Here is a 17,068-nt window from a genome sequence, read left to right as displayed (position 1 = left end):
GTACCTAAAGAAAAGTTGTGGTTGGCGCTCTGTCTCTCTGGGTTCAAGCCATAGCACTGCAGGCAAGGAAGGAATGGAAGTTTGAAATTGGAACAATCTGGTGTGCACATGCAAGACATGTGTCTGATTCACTGGCAGAGGAGGAGTCAACACTCAAAGAACTTGGTACTTGGTAGGTAAAAGGCTGGTGCATGTACAGCTTACACTTCTACTTGAACCCCACAGGAACTGGTTCTGTCCCCATAGGAATCCCGCAGGAACGCCTTCTGTCCCCACGGGAACCCCACAGAACTGCGTCCGTCCACACGGGAACTCCTCCAGTATTTTTTTTGTAATTTGCATGAAGTCTTTATTGTCAGTTAGGAAAAACAATACAAAATGCAGTATGAAGGCATCGTATACATGAACATAATCCAAGGCACCGAAAGAAACGCCAGAAAATAGTCTCCAGTATTTTTAACTGCAGGTTGTACGGTTAACATTTAGGGCCCTGTTTACTAAGCCACGCTAGAGGTGAATTAGCGTTTTTAGTGCATGCTAACCATGTAGACACTCATAATATTCTCTACTCAGTTAGTGCACGCTAACTTTTAGCATGTACTGAAAATGCTAGCACACCTTAGTAAAACAGGGCCCTAAGATTAATGCACAGTACGTGCTCTTGGCTAACGTGAAAGTACTTAATCCCTAAAGTCGATAAAAATTGTGCACATAAATTTTGGCATGCACCCAATTTGCACATGTAATTCAATTGAATAATGAGCTGATTGGCTCTGATAATTGGATTCTTTTACACGCGAGTTCAAAAAGGGGGCGCAGAAATGGGAGGGTCATGGGTGGAATAGGGGCATTTCTAACATTTACGAGTCTTGTTATAGAATGAGGGGGGATATGCATCTAATTTAAGCACATACATTTGCACAACATTTAGGTTGCGCACCTAAAGTTACTATTCCCAGGTGTAAGTGCTATTCTATGCCTAACTTTAAGCGCGGTATAGAATAATGCTTTTTTGGCGCTGATTTTTTCAACACCATATATAGAATTCACCCTTAGTGCCTCCTAATTAGGAAGTGGTAAGTGGTCCCATGTTAATTCTTTGCTAGCCAGTTAGCATGTGTCAAGAGTGACGCACTAAGGACTCCGTTTACTAAGGTGCGCTAACGATTAGCATGCGCTAAATGCTAAGATATCCATTTTGTTCCTATGGGCTTCTTAGCACTTAGCACGTGCAAATTGTTAACGCAACCTTAAAAGGAGCCCTGACCGATGTTTCCATACCCACTCTCCACCCTTGCCTCGCACCTGGGCAGGAAAATTCTGAAAATTTCATTAACACATGGTTTAACACATGGAAACAGGCAAAAACTACAGCATAATGCGGTCACACAGTAGTCTGTTTCCACATGTTAATCACACATTAACCCCTGGATTCTATATAGCATACCTAGATATCTGCGCCAAATCCAGGCGTATTCCGTAACAACGTGCATAATTTAATTGGCTTAATGAGATAATTAGCGCTAACAGCACTTAACAAGCAGTAAGCACTAATTGGTAATAATTAGAATTTATGTGCACTACTTGCTAAGCGTATTCTGTAATGAACTGCGCCTACATTCTAATGAGTGCAGTTCAAAAGGGGCATGACTATGGGCGGGGAAATGGGCATTTTATGGGCATTCCAAAATTTACGTGCGCAGTTATAGAATATGGCCCCGTGCATGTAAATGTACGTACAGGGATTTACACCATGTTTTTGTTGGTGTAAATGGAGGTGCGTAGTTTTAGGCACCACTTTATAGAATATGCTTAGGCGGCAGGGGCATAACTATGTGGGGCCACGGGGGCATGGGCCCCCACAGATTACACCCTGGCCCCCTCTACATTTGACCCCTGCTGCTGCCCCCCGCCGCATCAGGTACCTTGTTTGCTGGCGGGGGTCCCCAAACCCCGCCAGCCAAAGAGTCTTCTTCAGCGCCGGTCGACTCCTGCAGGATGTAAGGCGTCAGAAACAGATGATCACACAACGAAGGCACCGGAGTCAACCGGCGCTGAAGAAGACTCTTCAGCTGGCGAGGTTTGGGGACCCCTGCCAGCAAACAAGGTACCTGATGCGGCGGCGGGGGGCGGGCGGTGGTGGTGGCGGGGGGGGGGGGGGGGTTGCAGCGGTGGGGGGGAGTCCAAAGTGGCAGGGGTGGCGGAGGGGGAGGCATCTAAACAGTGCCCCCCCACCTCGGGCTCTAGCCCCCCTCCCGCCAAGGTCTGGCTACGCCACTGTTAGGTGGAAATGTTTACCACGCAGAATTTTTAGGTGCCTTATACAGAATCTGGCTCTAAGCACTTAACACCCTTTAGTAACAGGGTATCAAGGTAAGGGCCCTGTTTACTAAGGCGTGTTAGTGTTTTTAATGCGCCTAGAATTACTGCACGTGCTAACTGTGTAGGCGCCTTTAGAGATATTGCAGGCACGTACATGGTTAACGCGCATTAAAAACACTAAAGCGCCTATAACGTGGCTTAGAAAACAGGGCCCTTATTTAGATGTCTTACCCACACTTGGTTTTTTGATAGGGATATGAATTCATTAGCATGCATTTGGTTCACTAGTGAGGTTTTTAAAAATTTAGGGGCCCTTTTACTAAGCTGTATTAAGGACTAACAGGCAGCTAAATGGCCTAACACAAAAATGGCTAATGCCGGACGTGCTAGAGCATTCCACAACAGTTTTGCCATTTATGCGCACTAAGCGTGCGGTAATTCTTTTTTCTTTTTGAGGGGGCGTATCAGGGGTGGAGAGTGGAAATTCCTGTGCTAATCAGTTAGCACATCTATATTACCGCACACTAACCTGTTAGCGCACAGTTAATGCAGGAGCCTTTACTGCCTCCAAAATAGATGGCCAAAATAGTGCCTGGGGTAATTTTTGTAAATGTCCATGTGCTAATGTTAACTGCAGTGCATGGCCATATATTGAACAAAAGGAAAATAGCTCTTTTTCATGGCTGTGGAAAAAAAATGGCCTAAGGACGTGGGAAAGATCCACAAAACACTGCGCTAAGGCCATCTCTTACTGCAGATTAGTAAAAAGATCCCTTAGTGTATGCAAAATTCATTTAACATGCATTAATCCATGGTTGGAAGAGTGATTACTTAAAATTTCAGAAGAGTGTAAAAGCTTTCTAGTTTAATTTATTTGACTTCTGATATCTTATTCTTTAATTGTTGATTATTGTATGTCGTTATTCTGGTCTTTTATTAATATCTGATGTGATGATGTAATCTATTTAGCAATAATGTAATAGATAGGCTATAAACTGTTTAAATAAATTAATCTTTACTACCTATCTTTCTATAAACAGCTGGATATGCTTCCTTAAGCCCTGCAACATCAGAGGACAGGGAATCTGTGTGATCTCAGCAGCTCATGTACTGCAGGTTTACAAGCAGGTATAACAAAAGGCGTTAACTTACTAGAGTTCTACAATTAACTGACTTTGGTGGAAGGGAAAGGGAGGTACTGCCGGTACTCAGAAAGCCCCATTACCGAAGAAGTGTAATCACCATCAGCAGTGCCTAGGTAAATCTTATTTAACGTTTACCTAATTACAATCAATAGAACCCAATTTTCATTGCTGTACCTTTGTTACACACAAACAATCAGTCAGGGTCCAGGAAATCTCAGCACAAGTTACTTTCTAAAATAGACCAATTTAGCTCTTCACAGATGCCTACCTGACAGGATCTGAAAATTAACTTTTAAAAAATGTTTGTTGCACAAAACATACTAATTGGATTGACTGAGGGAAATTAACACAAGTAATGAGCAATGATTTATAAGGCATGTTCTTATCTGAGACAAATGGGGCTGAACAAAGCTGTTACCATTGTCTTACAAAGTATTTAGGGATCCACCGTATCAGTCTACATCAAACAAATCACATTTTCAAAAAAAATTTTTTTTTTAATGTCTAGCAAACTGGAAAGGTTACAAATAGAAATAAAACAAACAAAAAAATAAGATGATACATTTTTTATAGGACTAACAATGCATTTTTTGACCAGCTTTCAAACGCAATACTTCTTCTTTGGGTCAGAAATGAGCAAAAAATGACTGATATAAGAATATATAAGTGAAACATAAAAGCATTCCAATGACAGTCTCAAGGGGAAAGGTAGGGATGGGGGTGGGGGTGAGACACAAGGAGCCTGATGCTCAAAACTCTGGCGTTGTATGGAACAGCACCAGAAAAATACCGCTGGCATAGCGTGGCAAAACAACACCCTAATGCTCAATGCTAATAGTATGCAAATATAGGCAAGCCATTAGCGTTGAGCATTAGGAAATTAGGAGGGAGGACTGTGCCTGGCACATGCGCTTAAGAGTTGTGCATTGAGCACAGCTATTCTGTGCATGCCCTGTCAAACTGAGAAAGCCAGAGTGGGGAGGAGGGAAGGAGGAGGAGGAAGAAGAGCTGCCAGTTGCCTGTGTCACCGCCTGCGTCAGAGGCTCCGGGCTTTTCCACTGGCAAGTATGTGTTCCAGATCACCACTCACGGGATTGGGAGTGCAAATGTAGAGAGAGAATGTGAGAGAGAGAGAGAAGGGGGAGGGAAGGAAACAGAAGAGGGACTGAGCAGGAGATGAAGGAAAGGAAATGCCGGCACATTCATTTCCAAAAAGCAGCAACGTTTTCAAGCGGCAGCTGTGTGTGCACCAGACGGCGGCAAGCTGCAAAGTAATGGGGGCAAAGGCTAGCCAGGCTGCTTCACAAACACCCTAATGCCAGCATCGAGCTGGTGTAGGGTTTGAAACGGTGAGGGTGCTCTTGTTCTGGGTGCTGTTATTCGAGCATTGGAGAGGAATAGGAAATGGCCTCATTTGCATGCTTTTGACTACACTGCAGCATGGGGGCCTGGGCCCCCAAATTTGCTCTAGGTTCCTGGTTTGGTTGGCAGAGGTCCCCATCCCCCACCAGCTGAAGACTGGAGCTGCTGCATAGCCTGCCCTGCTCTCTCTTCCGCTCACGTCCGGCACGCTCCTTTTAGTGAAACTGAGCATGCTGAATTTCACTCAAAGGAACATGCTGGAAGTGAGGGGAAGAGAGAGCAGGGCAGGCAATGTGGCGGCACCGGAGACCAGCGCTGGACGAAGTGTTCAGCTGGCGTGGGTTGTGGACCCCCATTGGCCAAGATGTATAGCAGTGACAGTGGATGGGCAGCAGCAGGGCGGTGAGGGCGACAGCAGAAGGGGGCAGCGGCGGGGGGGCAGATCAAAATGTGCCCTCCCCACCTTGGGCTCTGACCCTCTCCCACCTCGAGGTTTGGCTACGCAGCTGCTAAATTGGCATGCTACTTGCATTGATCGTAAGCGAGCTCTTGTTTTCTGTGGTAAAGGCCTTTGAACATTCTGCGCTAGTAAAAGCAGGTACTAGCATGGCACTAACGGCCTCTAGCACCCGCGTTTACTTCTGAGCATTGGAGCCAGGGAGAGATGGATAGGTGATCAGAGGGTGCCAAAGCAGTATAATTTTATGTAATGTGATAGGAAACCCAGATCTTTGTTAAGTCCTGCATGGTGGGCATCAAAATAGGTCATCTTAACTTCGGTGGTCATACATTGCTGGATTGTTTTAAAATGTCCTTTTAATATTCCGACTATAAAGTCATTGATTCAGTGCTCTGGTCTTGCACAGTGCTTTCCCACAGAGGTGTCACCCTGGTTAGCTTTGCAGTGTTTAATATGGTGCCTGTGTAAGTTGATTCTTGTCTTAAGCATCTGGCTTGTCCCTCTCTCCTTCTTCGCATTTTTTTAAATTAAATGATATATACCACATTTGAAGATGAGCATATGTAGGATCCTCTTATGTTGGATGTTTTTCCCATGTGAGTAAGTGGGGTCCTGTGGTATAATGTTGGCACAGTTTGCAGCTTCGTATATTACAGAGACGTGTGCCATTCTCTTTTTTTTTCCCCCAGTTTCTCAGTTTTTGATGGGAGTTTGTTTCTACTAATTGTTGCTTCAGATTAGGTAGCGGTTGGGAGGCCAGCATCGGTGGAGCTGGGAATATCTCTTTCAGTAAATCATCTTCCGGGAGTAGTGGCTGTAGGTCTTTTATGATTTATCTCACTTTTCCAGGCTCTGGATTGTGTGACACTACAAGGGGAACTCTCTCTGTGGTTTCTATTTTAGCAAATTTATGAAATCCCGCAGATAAATATCATTATGTTTTACAAAGTGACCACATGCACTGGATGGGTTCTCAGAGTCAATTCCAAAAGAAATCATATTTTATTGTGTCTTGGATGTGTGACAGAGTTTTTCAAAGCTGTTTTGCAAAGAGCAAACCTCAGAGGACAGAAAGTGCAACTAGCAGATTTAAGATGGGCATAAACAGAGCCAATTACAAATTTATCTTAAATTTGCAAAACTTGACATTGAAACTACCTGATTAACCATCACATTTTTCTCACTGTAAATATATGTATTCCCTTGGAATTTCTAGGCACCACAATTGTGCCAAACCCTAAAGGATGCATAGGAAGAAACTTTTCAAAATTATTAGGGGTGCTAAACCCAACAGAAATGACCTCTCCCTGGACCCAATCAAGGAATTTGTTTAATACTGGAGGTGCTCAAGCACCCATAGATCTGGCTCCTATCAAATGAAGTGTGATATAACACACATCTAAATAGTAACGTCAAATTTCAGTGCAGCAAAGAGTCATTAAATAGTGCCTTGTGTGGTGGATTGTAAGCAAGACAGCTGACAGACAGACTCAATGAGAAAATAAAATAATGAAGAGAGGGCAATCTCAGCATCACTGAATCTAGTCACATTAAACTCCTAATGAAATTAACCAATAATGTTTCTTCAATTGTATAACATTTTCAAAAAGTGTTATTGTAATATACTAAATCTGTTTAATGCAGCCCTAAAATGTATTTATTGAATGGTGGAACGGTATATGCAGGCTGAGCAGAGGATGCCAGATTGGACAATTGAATGTATAATCAGTATAATGTTTTTTTGGAAAGGCAGAAGGAAACTATGCCATATGTTCACTTAAGCCTTAATTTTATGTAAAACAAGTTGCTTTTTGTTTGACATAGATAATATGCCCTTTTGCTTGCAGTTTAAAGGCTGTTTATGTGCTATCAAGGTCCCCCATATGCTCATGTATGCTTTCCTCAATAATGATCCCAACTGAGCAAGATGACTTTGAAAATAATCCATTTTCTATCCAGTCAGGTATTGTCTCTGGCAGAAAACTTGATATACCGCTCAACTTAAACAGATCTAAGTGGTTTACAATAAAAAAAAAGCCAATATAATTTAAAAGACCTGCATCAAATTTAACAGGCAAGCCTAAAACACTCATTCAATAACTCAATCTCTCCAAAAAAATTATAAATTAAAAATAATGCAATCTATTACACATAATCTGATATTCATTTCCTAGTTACAAGAAAGATCAGGAGGACAAGTATCATTTTCCTATTAGTTGGCCCAGTGTACTTAGTAATCTTACCATATAACTTAAACTGCAGGTACCAGAAGGTCACAACTTGGTGCCGCTCGTAATAAGAGCCCTCCAGCAAATGTACACTTGAAAGGTCAGTTTAGGGTTTGAGAAAGAATTACTGCCCCCAAATGCGCATGGGGTTAACATTCAGCAGCCGCTCTCTAGGGCCACTTGTAATTTTTATCAGCTTAATTTTATTTATTTGTTACATTTATATCCCACATTTTCCCACCTATTTGTAGGCTCAATGTGGCTTACATAATACCGGAGAGGTGTTTGCAGACTCTGGGGAGAACAAATACAAAGTGATGTTGTGGTAAGATGAAGTTCATGTGGCATAGCCACATTAGGGAAACATACATCGGAAGAGTTGCGTTTTGTCCATTACGTACTTTAGTTTTGTTGTGTTGCAGGGATCAGGCATTTAAGTTGGATCGGTGGGGTATGCCTTTTTGAACAGGTTAGTTTTTAGTGATTTCCGGAAGTTTAGGTGGTCGTACGTCGATTTCAAGGCTTTTGGTACTGCGTTCCATAGTTGTGTGCTTATGTAGGAAAAGCTGGATGCGTAAGTTGATTTGTATTTAAGTCCTTTGCAGTTTGGGTAGTGCAGATTTAGATATGATCGTGTTGATTCTGATGTGTTTCTGGTTGGTAAGTCAATCAAGTCTGTCATGTATTCTGGGGCTTCACCATAGATAATCTTGTGGACCAGGGTGCAGATTTTGAAGGCAATGCGTTCTTTGATTGGGAGCCAGTGCAGTTTTTCGCGGAGGGGTTTTGCACTTTCAAATCGCGTTTTTCTGAATATAAGCCTAGCTGCCATGTTTTGAGCGGTCTGGAGTTTCTTTAAGTTATCTGGCAAATGCTGCAGAAATATTATCACTGACTGGCCTGGCACTATCTGGATAGTACTGAGGTGGTCTAGGGATGGACCTGTACCCAGATAATTACCAGGATAAAGTTAGGACAGCACAAAGGCTGTCCTAAGTCTATGTGGGTAGTTATTTGGGTACAAGACTGAATTTTGCTGATACCAGGATAAGTGGCAGCATTCATTTATACCTGGATATTTAGTGCTGGTATCCAGGCATGGCCTAGCACTGAATAACCGGGTATAGAGGGCCCATGGTGACCGGCATTTAAAGAAAACTCTTGACTGCTGTGGAATGAATGCTGGGGAGGGAGTGCTATCAATCTAAGGCAATGGTTTACTAAGAGTGGGGTAGTGGGTGCGGCCAACTTCAGGTGCAGGCAATAAGGGGGTGTACTGAGCAGTTGTGGAGCCGCAGTCTACATGCGTGCAACTGTCAGCTCTGCTGGTCCCCTGCCCCCTCCGATATCAACTTAATGTTCCTGGTCAGGGAACCAGCAGATCCAACATTTGCACACATGTAGACTGTGGCTCCGTGATTGCTCAATGTACTCCTTTACTGCTTGGAGGAGGGGGAGATGTGACTGGATGAGGGGGGAGGGGTGCTCTGTCCTGGGTGGCAACCAAGCTGGTCTGTGGTAGGTTACTGTACAGATCTGGAGAAAAACTGAGTCAAATGCAACTGCGTTTTCGTCACAGAATATAAGTTACACGTAGTAATCTCTTGCCTGCTGCCGCCTTTTCCACCAACTACTTCTTGATATCTCACAAAAACTACAAAAAAACAGCCTTTATGTAATAATGAATTACTAATCTTTCAATATATACAAATTGTCAGGCTACAATTTTAAATGTTCCTCTGAAATATCTTAAAACTGCCAGTCTGTGCTCGTCATTTGATGTCGTTTGTTCTTGTTGTAATCCAGAACTACAGCAGTTGGCTCATAGGTTAGCCTTCCATAGCTTTAAATTAATGAGCCCCCTAATGTGTTCTCCTTGGGATGTTGAGTAGTTAAACCCATTTAGTTAGCAAAAACTACAAAAATCACCTTCTTGTGAAATCTGAAACTAGAAGCTCCAATGAACTAATGATTGCACTTGAGTTATTTTATGTACTTCAGAAAATAAAGAAAACCAGAAACTGCAATATTTGCACTGCGTAAATCATGCCTGACCATTCAACCCTTAAATGGCAAGCTTTTATTTCACTCTTTGCATGTAACACAAGCATTTGTTTTAGTAATTACATTTTTCTAATTAGTTAAATATGCGGTGTTGAGCGGCATGCACCATTTCTGAATGCACCATACAGAGAAATAGATAGATGTGATGCACTTACATGGCTTTTTGGCAGGCTGAACAAGCAGGGGGTTCAGGTAGGGGCTGTTCTCCGCATCTATTCTGCGCTTGTACTTCTGACGGCCTCCACGTACTCTGTCTAGACGGACCCCTGGAAGAAGAGGGAGAGATTTGCAGAATACCTTTAAAAAGAGTCAGGTGTCAGCATTCTACCTAGCAATGTTGGAGGGAGAATGACATTTTGTACAGTCTTAACTCTTAGGGGTCCTTTTACTAAGGTGCGCTAAAAATGCCATCACGCCTTTCTAAAAGACCCCCTTAGTCTTCACATCTTAAGATACCAGTGAATTTTCATTAAACATATTTAAAATGCTGCTGCTAATTGGGTTTCTGCCAGGGGCTTGTGACCTGAATTGGCTGTTGGAAGCAGGATACTGGGCTAGATGGACCATTGGTCTGACCCAGTATAGCTATTCTTACGTTCTTATATATAAGCTAAAGATCATTCAAGTTCATTTGTATATATGTATGTGAGGTGCGTTGGGTAACTAACACAGTTAAACCAGTCGCTGGAACCAGTGGCACAGCAAGATACAGTAGCTGATTTAGGGTGGGCCCAAAATTTCATCTCTGCCTCCACCTTCCTTACCCTTTTTAGCACTCCCCTAAATTAAAATGAAATACCAGAGCTGGCAGGAATCCTGAGCCCCACCAGCTGAAGACCTGCTTCCAGTCAGACTACTTGCAACCTGGGCAGCTGGCAACAGTGTCCCTGAGCTGAGGCCACTGCCATCCCCCTCACTTGCTCAGTTTCACATATGCATGAAAACAGCATGAGTGGGGTAGGGGCAGGGGGGCTGGAGCCAGCAGTCTGGCGATATTGCCACCAGCTGCCCAGGCCACAAATTGGGAGGAGGTCTTCAGCTGCCGGGGTTGGGGGATTTCTGCCAGTCACACTAAGGCAGCACCAATTTTGGGTGGGCCTGAACCCAAAGTGGCTACACCAGTGCTTGGAGAACACACCTTTGTCAGTCAAGTGTTCAGGATATTCATAATAACTATATATGCAGATTTATCTTGTTCATGGAGGACCTGAAAACCTGACTTGCTGGGTACATCCCAAGAAACGGATTGAGAACCATTGTTCAAGCCAGTCCTGAAGTACCCCATAACCAGTCTAGTTTTTAAGATTCACCAGTGATAAATTATTGTGTGGTAAAATAGTGCATTTTATCATACCTTAGTACCTCTGGACCTACATTCCACAGTTTAGCAGGGAAATCTTTTTGAAAACTGACCGTGTCCACGTGGTGCAGGGTTTGCATGTTTTCCTGAAGTGCACATCACTGAGTCTGAGTGTGAGAAAGCAAATGTATTTTTGTAAATTGCCCTCTAAAAGAGCAACACGCGTGGGATCCCCTTGTGTTAAAGGTATTTCCATGTAAAAATCTCTGTAGGGTCCTGTGAAATATGTTGGCATATTTTGCAGCGTAGTATATTGCTGAACTAGTCCTGTCGCAAATTTACTAACTATGGCAATATTTTGCAGTTACTGATGGTTAATAGCCAAAATTAATGTGCGGTTAATTGAAAAACCTTTGTGCTAACTAGTGAGGGTATTCCCAACATTTTGCCAATCAGTTAATGCAAAGAAAAATTCTTAACTGTGGTTAATTGAACGGCAGATGTGGCATTAAACAGAGTATTTTATCTGCTGTGTTAACAGTGGTAACTAACTCTGAGTTAATGGAACACATATTCTCCACCTGCTTCCCTGTTGGGAAGTTAAGACAAAAATTAGTGCATCTAACTGCTAAGGGCACTGTGGCCCAGATGCTCAAAGACAGAAAGATGTGGGAGCAGAACAGGCTAGCCTGGTACCCCTGCACTGAACCAGGCATTGATAGTTATGAAAACAGTCTGCAGCCTTCTGACCTGGGTGCTCACTTTTACCACAGCCCTAAATGAGCTTGTGAGGCAAAGTAGCACATGAGCTCTGCCAGTATCTTGAGTGGGGCAGAAATGAGATGTTCTTACTCCAACCTCAGTTATCGTTAGTCCACTTTGGAAGAGGTAGAATATAAATGGGGAGCAAGCTGGGGATTACCCAACAATGACAATAGGGCATTGAAGACTCGTGATCCTTGGGGTGGAGGGTCGGTATGAAATTGGGGCCAACAAGCCCCATTATGCATACTGGGGGCTTGAGAGGTATCAGGACCACAAAGCCACTTCATCTTGTTTGCTGATGGGGGAGGGGAGGGAGAATGGCACATGCTATCATAGTATGTGCCATTCTATTCTAACACCGTTAACTGTAATATCTAATCCACATTGAACCTGCAAAAGGTGGGAAAATGTGGGATACAAATGTAACAAATAATAATTTGCTTCAGAAAAGCACTGAAGACCCATCTCTTCAACATAGCCTACCCTAACGATTCAATCTAAACAAAGCTTGCCCACATGATTCTTATTGACGATTGTTTATACACATTGACCATGTTTCCCATTATCCTTATTGCTACCCCATATCCATTCCTCTCCAACTTCCTACACCTACCTCCCAACGTTCATTTCCTTCTGCACCCAGTTCAATTTACTTATCCGTTAACCCCATTAATATTGCATTTACTACAAACTGTATATTCTTCTTACGACTTTGTAATTCTTTATATTGTTACTATGTAAGCCGCATTGAGTCTGCCACGTGTAGGAAAGCGCGGGATACAAATGTAATAAATAAATAATAGGACAGGCGTGGGGATTCAGGGCATCCCATTCCCACGTGTAAACTGCTTTGGTTGTACCACAGAGAGGTGATGTATCAAGAATCTACTAAACATAAGCAGGGGGCTACAGCTTTGGTCTGGGGGAGGAACTGAGACATGGTGGATGATTTGGAGGGAGGGTGGGGCATCGGGGCTCAGAGGCACCTTGTGCATTCAGCCAGGTGGAAGTATGAAATCCATCTAATTCACCCTGTCACTTTGGCTCAGTTAGTCTGAGTGATTTCTACCATGCATATTAATAACTTGTAGCCATTATTGTGTGGGGATTAAAGAAGGGGTTTACCCGTTCCTTTTATAACTTGGTGCCTAATTTACGCACTGAGTGCATACATAAGTTATAGAATACTAGCATGTAGGCACAGGACAGTTATGGTTATGTGTGCAAGTGCTAGCTGGACAATAAGCAGTACTCTATAAGTTTAGAATGCAAATTGATTAGCGTGTAAAGGCAAGGGAGAGGTGAACGGGCAATCATAAAATTTACATGCATTTACACCAATGAAAGCCTGGTGTAAAGTCTCACACTTAAATTAGGCGTGAACCCCACAAATTCAATAACGCATATAAATTTTAGATACGGCCCTGACCTGCCATGCCCCTCCCATGACCACGCCCCCTTTCAGATTCATGCTCTAGGATTTTCATGCACCTCTTTATAGAATACACCTAAAAAGATACATGTGTAAATTTTAATTATTGCCAATTAGTGCTGATAATTGCTTGCTATTGCTCGTTAATTTGCGTGTGAAAATTGGGTGCACATCCAAATTTGGAAGTGCAATTCAAAGCGCCCTATATAGAATCTAGGGGTTAGTACACAAAGTTGTGTGCATATGTTATAGAATGCTACCCATTACACATATACCTTAATTAGCGGTTAATTGGCACTGACACAAAAGTTAGGCATGAAAGTATGGATTTATACTCGTAATTCTATAACAGCAGTTATGTGTGTAATTGCTGCTATCGAATTGGCACTTAGCCTGCATCATCCCAGCACCTAGCTTTCAGTGAGCTTTTGAGAATTACCCCCCTAGTGCCAACAGGCCACAATTCATTCCATCAATTGTTATTTAATCACGTACGCACTAGTGTTTAGCATAAGATTCACTGTACAGGCCTCTATGTTATGGTTATGAAGTAATTCATAAACTTACTGAGACAAATTTAAATAACATATAATGTTTAAGCATAAAGCTTTCTTCTGTTCACGTGTTTTCACTGATGTAGAATAAATAAAATCACTGTAATTTCTTTCCATACAAAGCAGATGGGGAACCACAAATTACCTTTTTCAAACAAACATGTGGGACAGAGTTCTAGAAGCTCAGTGGTCTGAGAGACAACTTGGGGGTCACGAGATGTCAAAAGTAGTATTGTGGGATGCCTCACCATTAGTAAGCTCACAATCTAATTTTGTACCCGAAGCAATGGAGGGTTAAATGACTTGCCCAAGAACACAAGGGAAGGGTTAAGTGATTTGCCCATGATCACAAGGAGGAGCAGTGGGATTTCAACCAGCCACCTCTGGATGTCAAGAGTGGTGCTCTAACCATTAGGCCACTCCTCCATTCTAGTATGTTTACATTCATAGTGGCAGTAACTTGCTTAAAAAATTACATGAAATACTCAACTCTTTGAGAATAAATTGTGAGTCAACTATGCATTGAAAGAACTGTTTCAAGTAAGAACTATTGTTTTGTGCTATAACCCAGGAAGCACCATGCCTTTATCTGGCAGAGAGCAATATAAATTAGGTCATTTGCAACAGGTGAAAGCTGTTAATTGAATGTCTTCTGTCTATGGTTCTGACAAAGGTGAATGGAAATAAATGAGTCTGGCAAGGCTGCCCTAAGCTTAACAACACCCAAGATCCCATTATTTTTAAACAGCCATCTATAAGCTGATGCTGAGAAACCTGGAACCTTTTATTTCTGCTCAAGGAGCAGCCCTGTGGAAACAGAATGAGAGCTCTGCGTACAAGGTGTTGTACTCAACTTTATCAGCTATGCAGCGCAACTTAAAGAAGCCCTTTCTCAGTCTCTTAGCCAAGGCTAGTGCAAAGAAATTAGGCATTCTAGACAAATCTTTGGCTTTTTGCCATACTCTATTAACTTTCAGACGCCAAGGACTTACCCCTGCCCCACCCCGAGATTTTCATATCTTCAAAAATTATGATCACCCCACTACCCCTCCCAGAAGCCTGTAAAAATGAATAAATGGAATCATAACTTTTAAATACTTTATTTTGAGTATATATATATATAAAAATCCAAGCATTTGTGACTGTCTCTGGGAAAAGGCGACTAAAGTAGCAGATCCAAAATGTTGAGACTGGCTGATTTTTCATGTCACGGATCCATAAACAAGTCTGTTTGGAAAACAGGATACTGGGCTACATGGATCATTGGTCTAACACAGTATGGCTACTCTTATGTTCTTATGTAACATAAGTGTTGCCATACTGGGACAGACCGAAGGTCCAACAAGCTCAGCATCCTTTTTTTCAACTGTGGCCAATCCAGGTTACAAGTACCTGGCAAAATCCCAAAACAGTACAATACATTTTATGCTGCTTATCCTAGAAATAAGCAGTGGATTTTCCCCAAGTCCATCTTAATAATGGTTTATGGACTTTTAGGAAGTTATCCAAACCTTTTTTAAACCCCGCTAAGCTAACTGCTTTTACCACATTCTCTGGCAAAAGTCCTACTATTATTGGAAACAGTAAACAAGTGATTCACGTCTATCAGTTCCACTCCACTCATTATTTTATAGAGCTTTATGCATGTTCTTGTCATAGTGTGTACTTTGATGTGGCGTTAATGTCATAAAAGGCATGGTTTTTTTGTTCATTTATGGTAATTATTATTTCTGTACACTGCTTTGCTAAGCTTGTAAAGAAGTGTGGTTTATCAAGTGAATATGCCCATAAACCATGAGTACAACAATACAATTTAACTGTAAATAATTTGTGATGCTAAAAAAACCAGAGGGGTCAATATTCAGCTGGCACTGGTGAGAGTTTTACCGACCGCTGCCGCCATTATTCCCGGATATTCAATGCCAGGTCATTTCCAGGCTTTGGCATTGAAAATCCGATTTATGCGGCGCCATTTAACACATGGTCGGTTAAGCCGATATTCAGAACTTAAGTGGCAGTGGGTTGCCACTTAAAGACAGGACTGTGTTTTATGTGGTCTCATTTATGTGGCTATCCTGGACGGTTAAGTGTCGACTCCGCCCCTGGAACACCACCAAAATAGCCAGCTTTCACTTAGGTGCTAACTGCTAATTTTCAGTGGTGATACCGATTAGGCGCAAATGAATATTAGTGGATAGACCTGAACAAGCAATTTAACTGGTCAGCGGCCGACCGTTCACGTGTCTATTAGATTGTAAGCTCTTTGAGCAGGGACTGTCTCTCTTTGTGAAATTGTACAGCGCTGCGTAACCCTGGTAGTGCTTTAGAAATGTTAAGTAGTAGTAAGTAGTAGTTAAATTAATTTGAACATCAATCAAAGAAGGTATAAACTGATAGAACAAGAAAAAATGGTTACAAATTATTGTGAATGTCATACTGCTTGTTAACTAACAAGACATATTTCCTCAAATTTCCTCCCAAGTCTCTCTGTTCCAGCTCCATATTATGACCCATTGTCCTTGAATGTTTTTTTTCTCTCATACTTTATTGAACACTTCTAAATATTTGAATGTTTTTGTCACTTCTCCCTTTTCTTTCCTCCAGTAAGTTTTGTGAATTATGGAAGACACTAGGCTTTGCATTGCAGGCCCTGTTCCATATTAGTAGTCATGCACTGAACTTATTCTATCCTCTCATTATTCTTATGAAGGCCTGGATGCCAACGCTTAATTTATAGTGATTAATTTGTCCTTTACCCTATTAACATAAAACCTAAAAGATGCATATGGAAATATTTTCTTCAAGACTTTTAAGAAGCTAAGTTCTGTTGGTTCACACAAGCCTGGCTGCTCTTCCCTAATTGAAAGTGTGCATGTAACCAATCAGGATGCTGCTTATTACCCAGAACCAATACGGAGGAAAAACAGCATTATCTGACTCAAGTCCTGTCTAGAGTATGTGAGCATGAGGACTGGCGAGCTGGAGAAGCAGCACCCTAAAATGCTTTATGTATCTATATGTTCCATCTTTGCTTACACCCTATACTATTAAAAAATGTATTGCACATTGTGTTGGCATTATATACTTTATGTTGTTATTTGAATATTTTTACTGCGATTGTCTATTGCCTATGTTTGACTTATTCTTGCTGTACACTGCCTTGAGTGAATTCCATCAAAAAGGAGGTAAATACCTTAGAAAAGTATGCTGAGTATTGGCTGTGTACATCCGTTACTCCCCTCCGTTATGTAATTAATTTAGTTTTTCCTTTTGTATAATTTCTTAGTATCTTGACCAATTATTGTGGACAAAAGTAAAAACATAATAATTTTCCTTTATTATACTATTAGTATAATGTTTAATATTGTACAAGTGATTATATTTCTGATATTTCATTACATTTATGTTTGTTGATGTAAATGTTAAATTCATAAAT

The 17,068-nt window shown here is 41.8% G+C and overlaps 1 protein-coding gene across 6 annotated transcripts in view; it reads right to left on the bottom strand.

Annotated features, from left to right (window-relative positions):
* ESRRG (estrogen related receptor gamma) overlaps window positions 1–17,068 on the bottom strand; it is a 1,192,991-nt gene that overhangs the window by 125,987 nt on the left and 1,049,936 nt on the right. For all 6 annotated transcript variants that reach the window (XM_030196026.1, XM_030196025.1, XM_030196029.1 and 3 more), the window contains one exon: window positions 9,737–9,847. In XM_030196026.1, coding sequence (XP_030051886.1) covers window positions 9,737–9,847 — 111 coding nt within the window. The remainder of the gene's footprint in view (window positions 1–9,736; window positions 9,848–17,068) is intronic.

Source organism: Microcaecilia unicolor, chromosome 3 (assembly GCF_901765095.1).
Source record: "Microcaecilia unicolor chromosome 3, aMicUni1.1, whole genome shotgun sequence".
NCBI classification, from domain to species: Eukaryota; Metazoa; Chordata; class Amphibia; order Gymnophiona; family Siphonopidae; genus Microcaecilia; species Microcaecilia unicolor.
The sequence above is the reverse complement of the archived record's forward strand: the minus strand, read 5'-3'. Positions and strand labels throughout refer to the sequence as shown.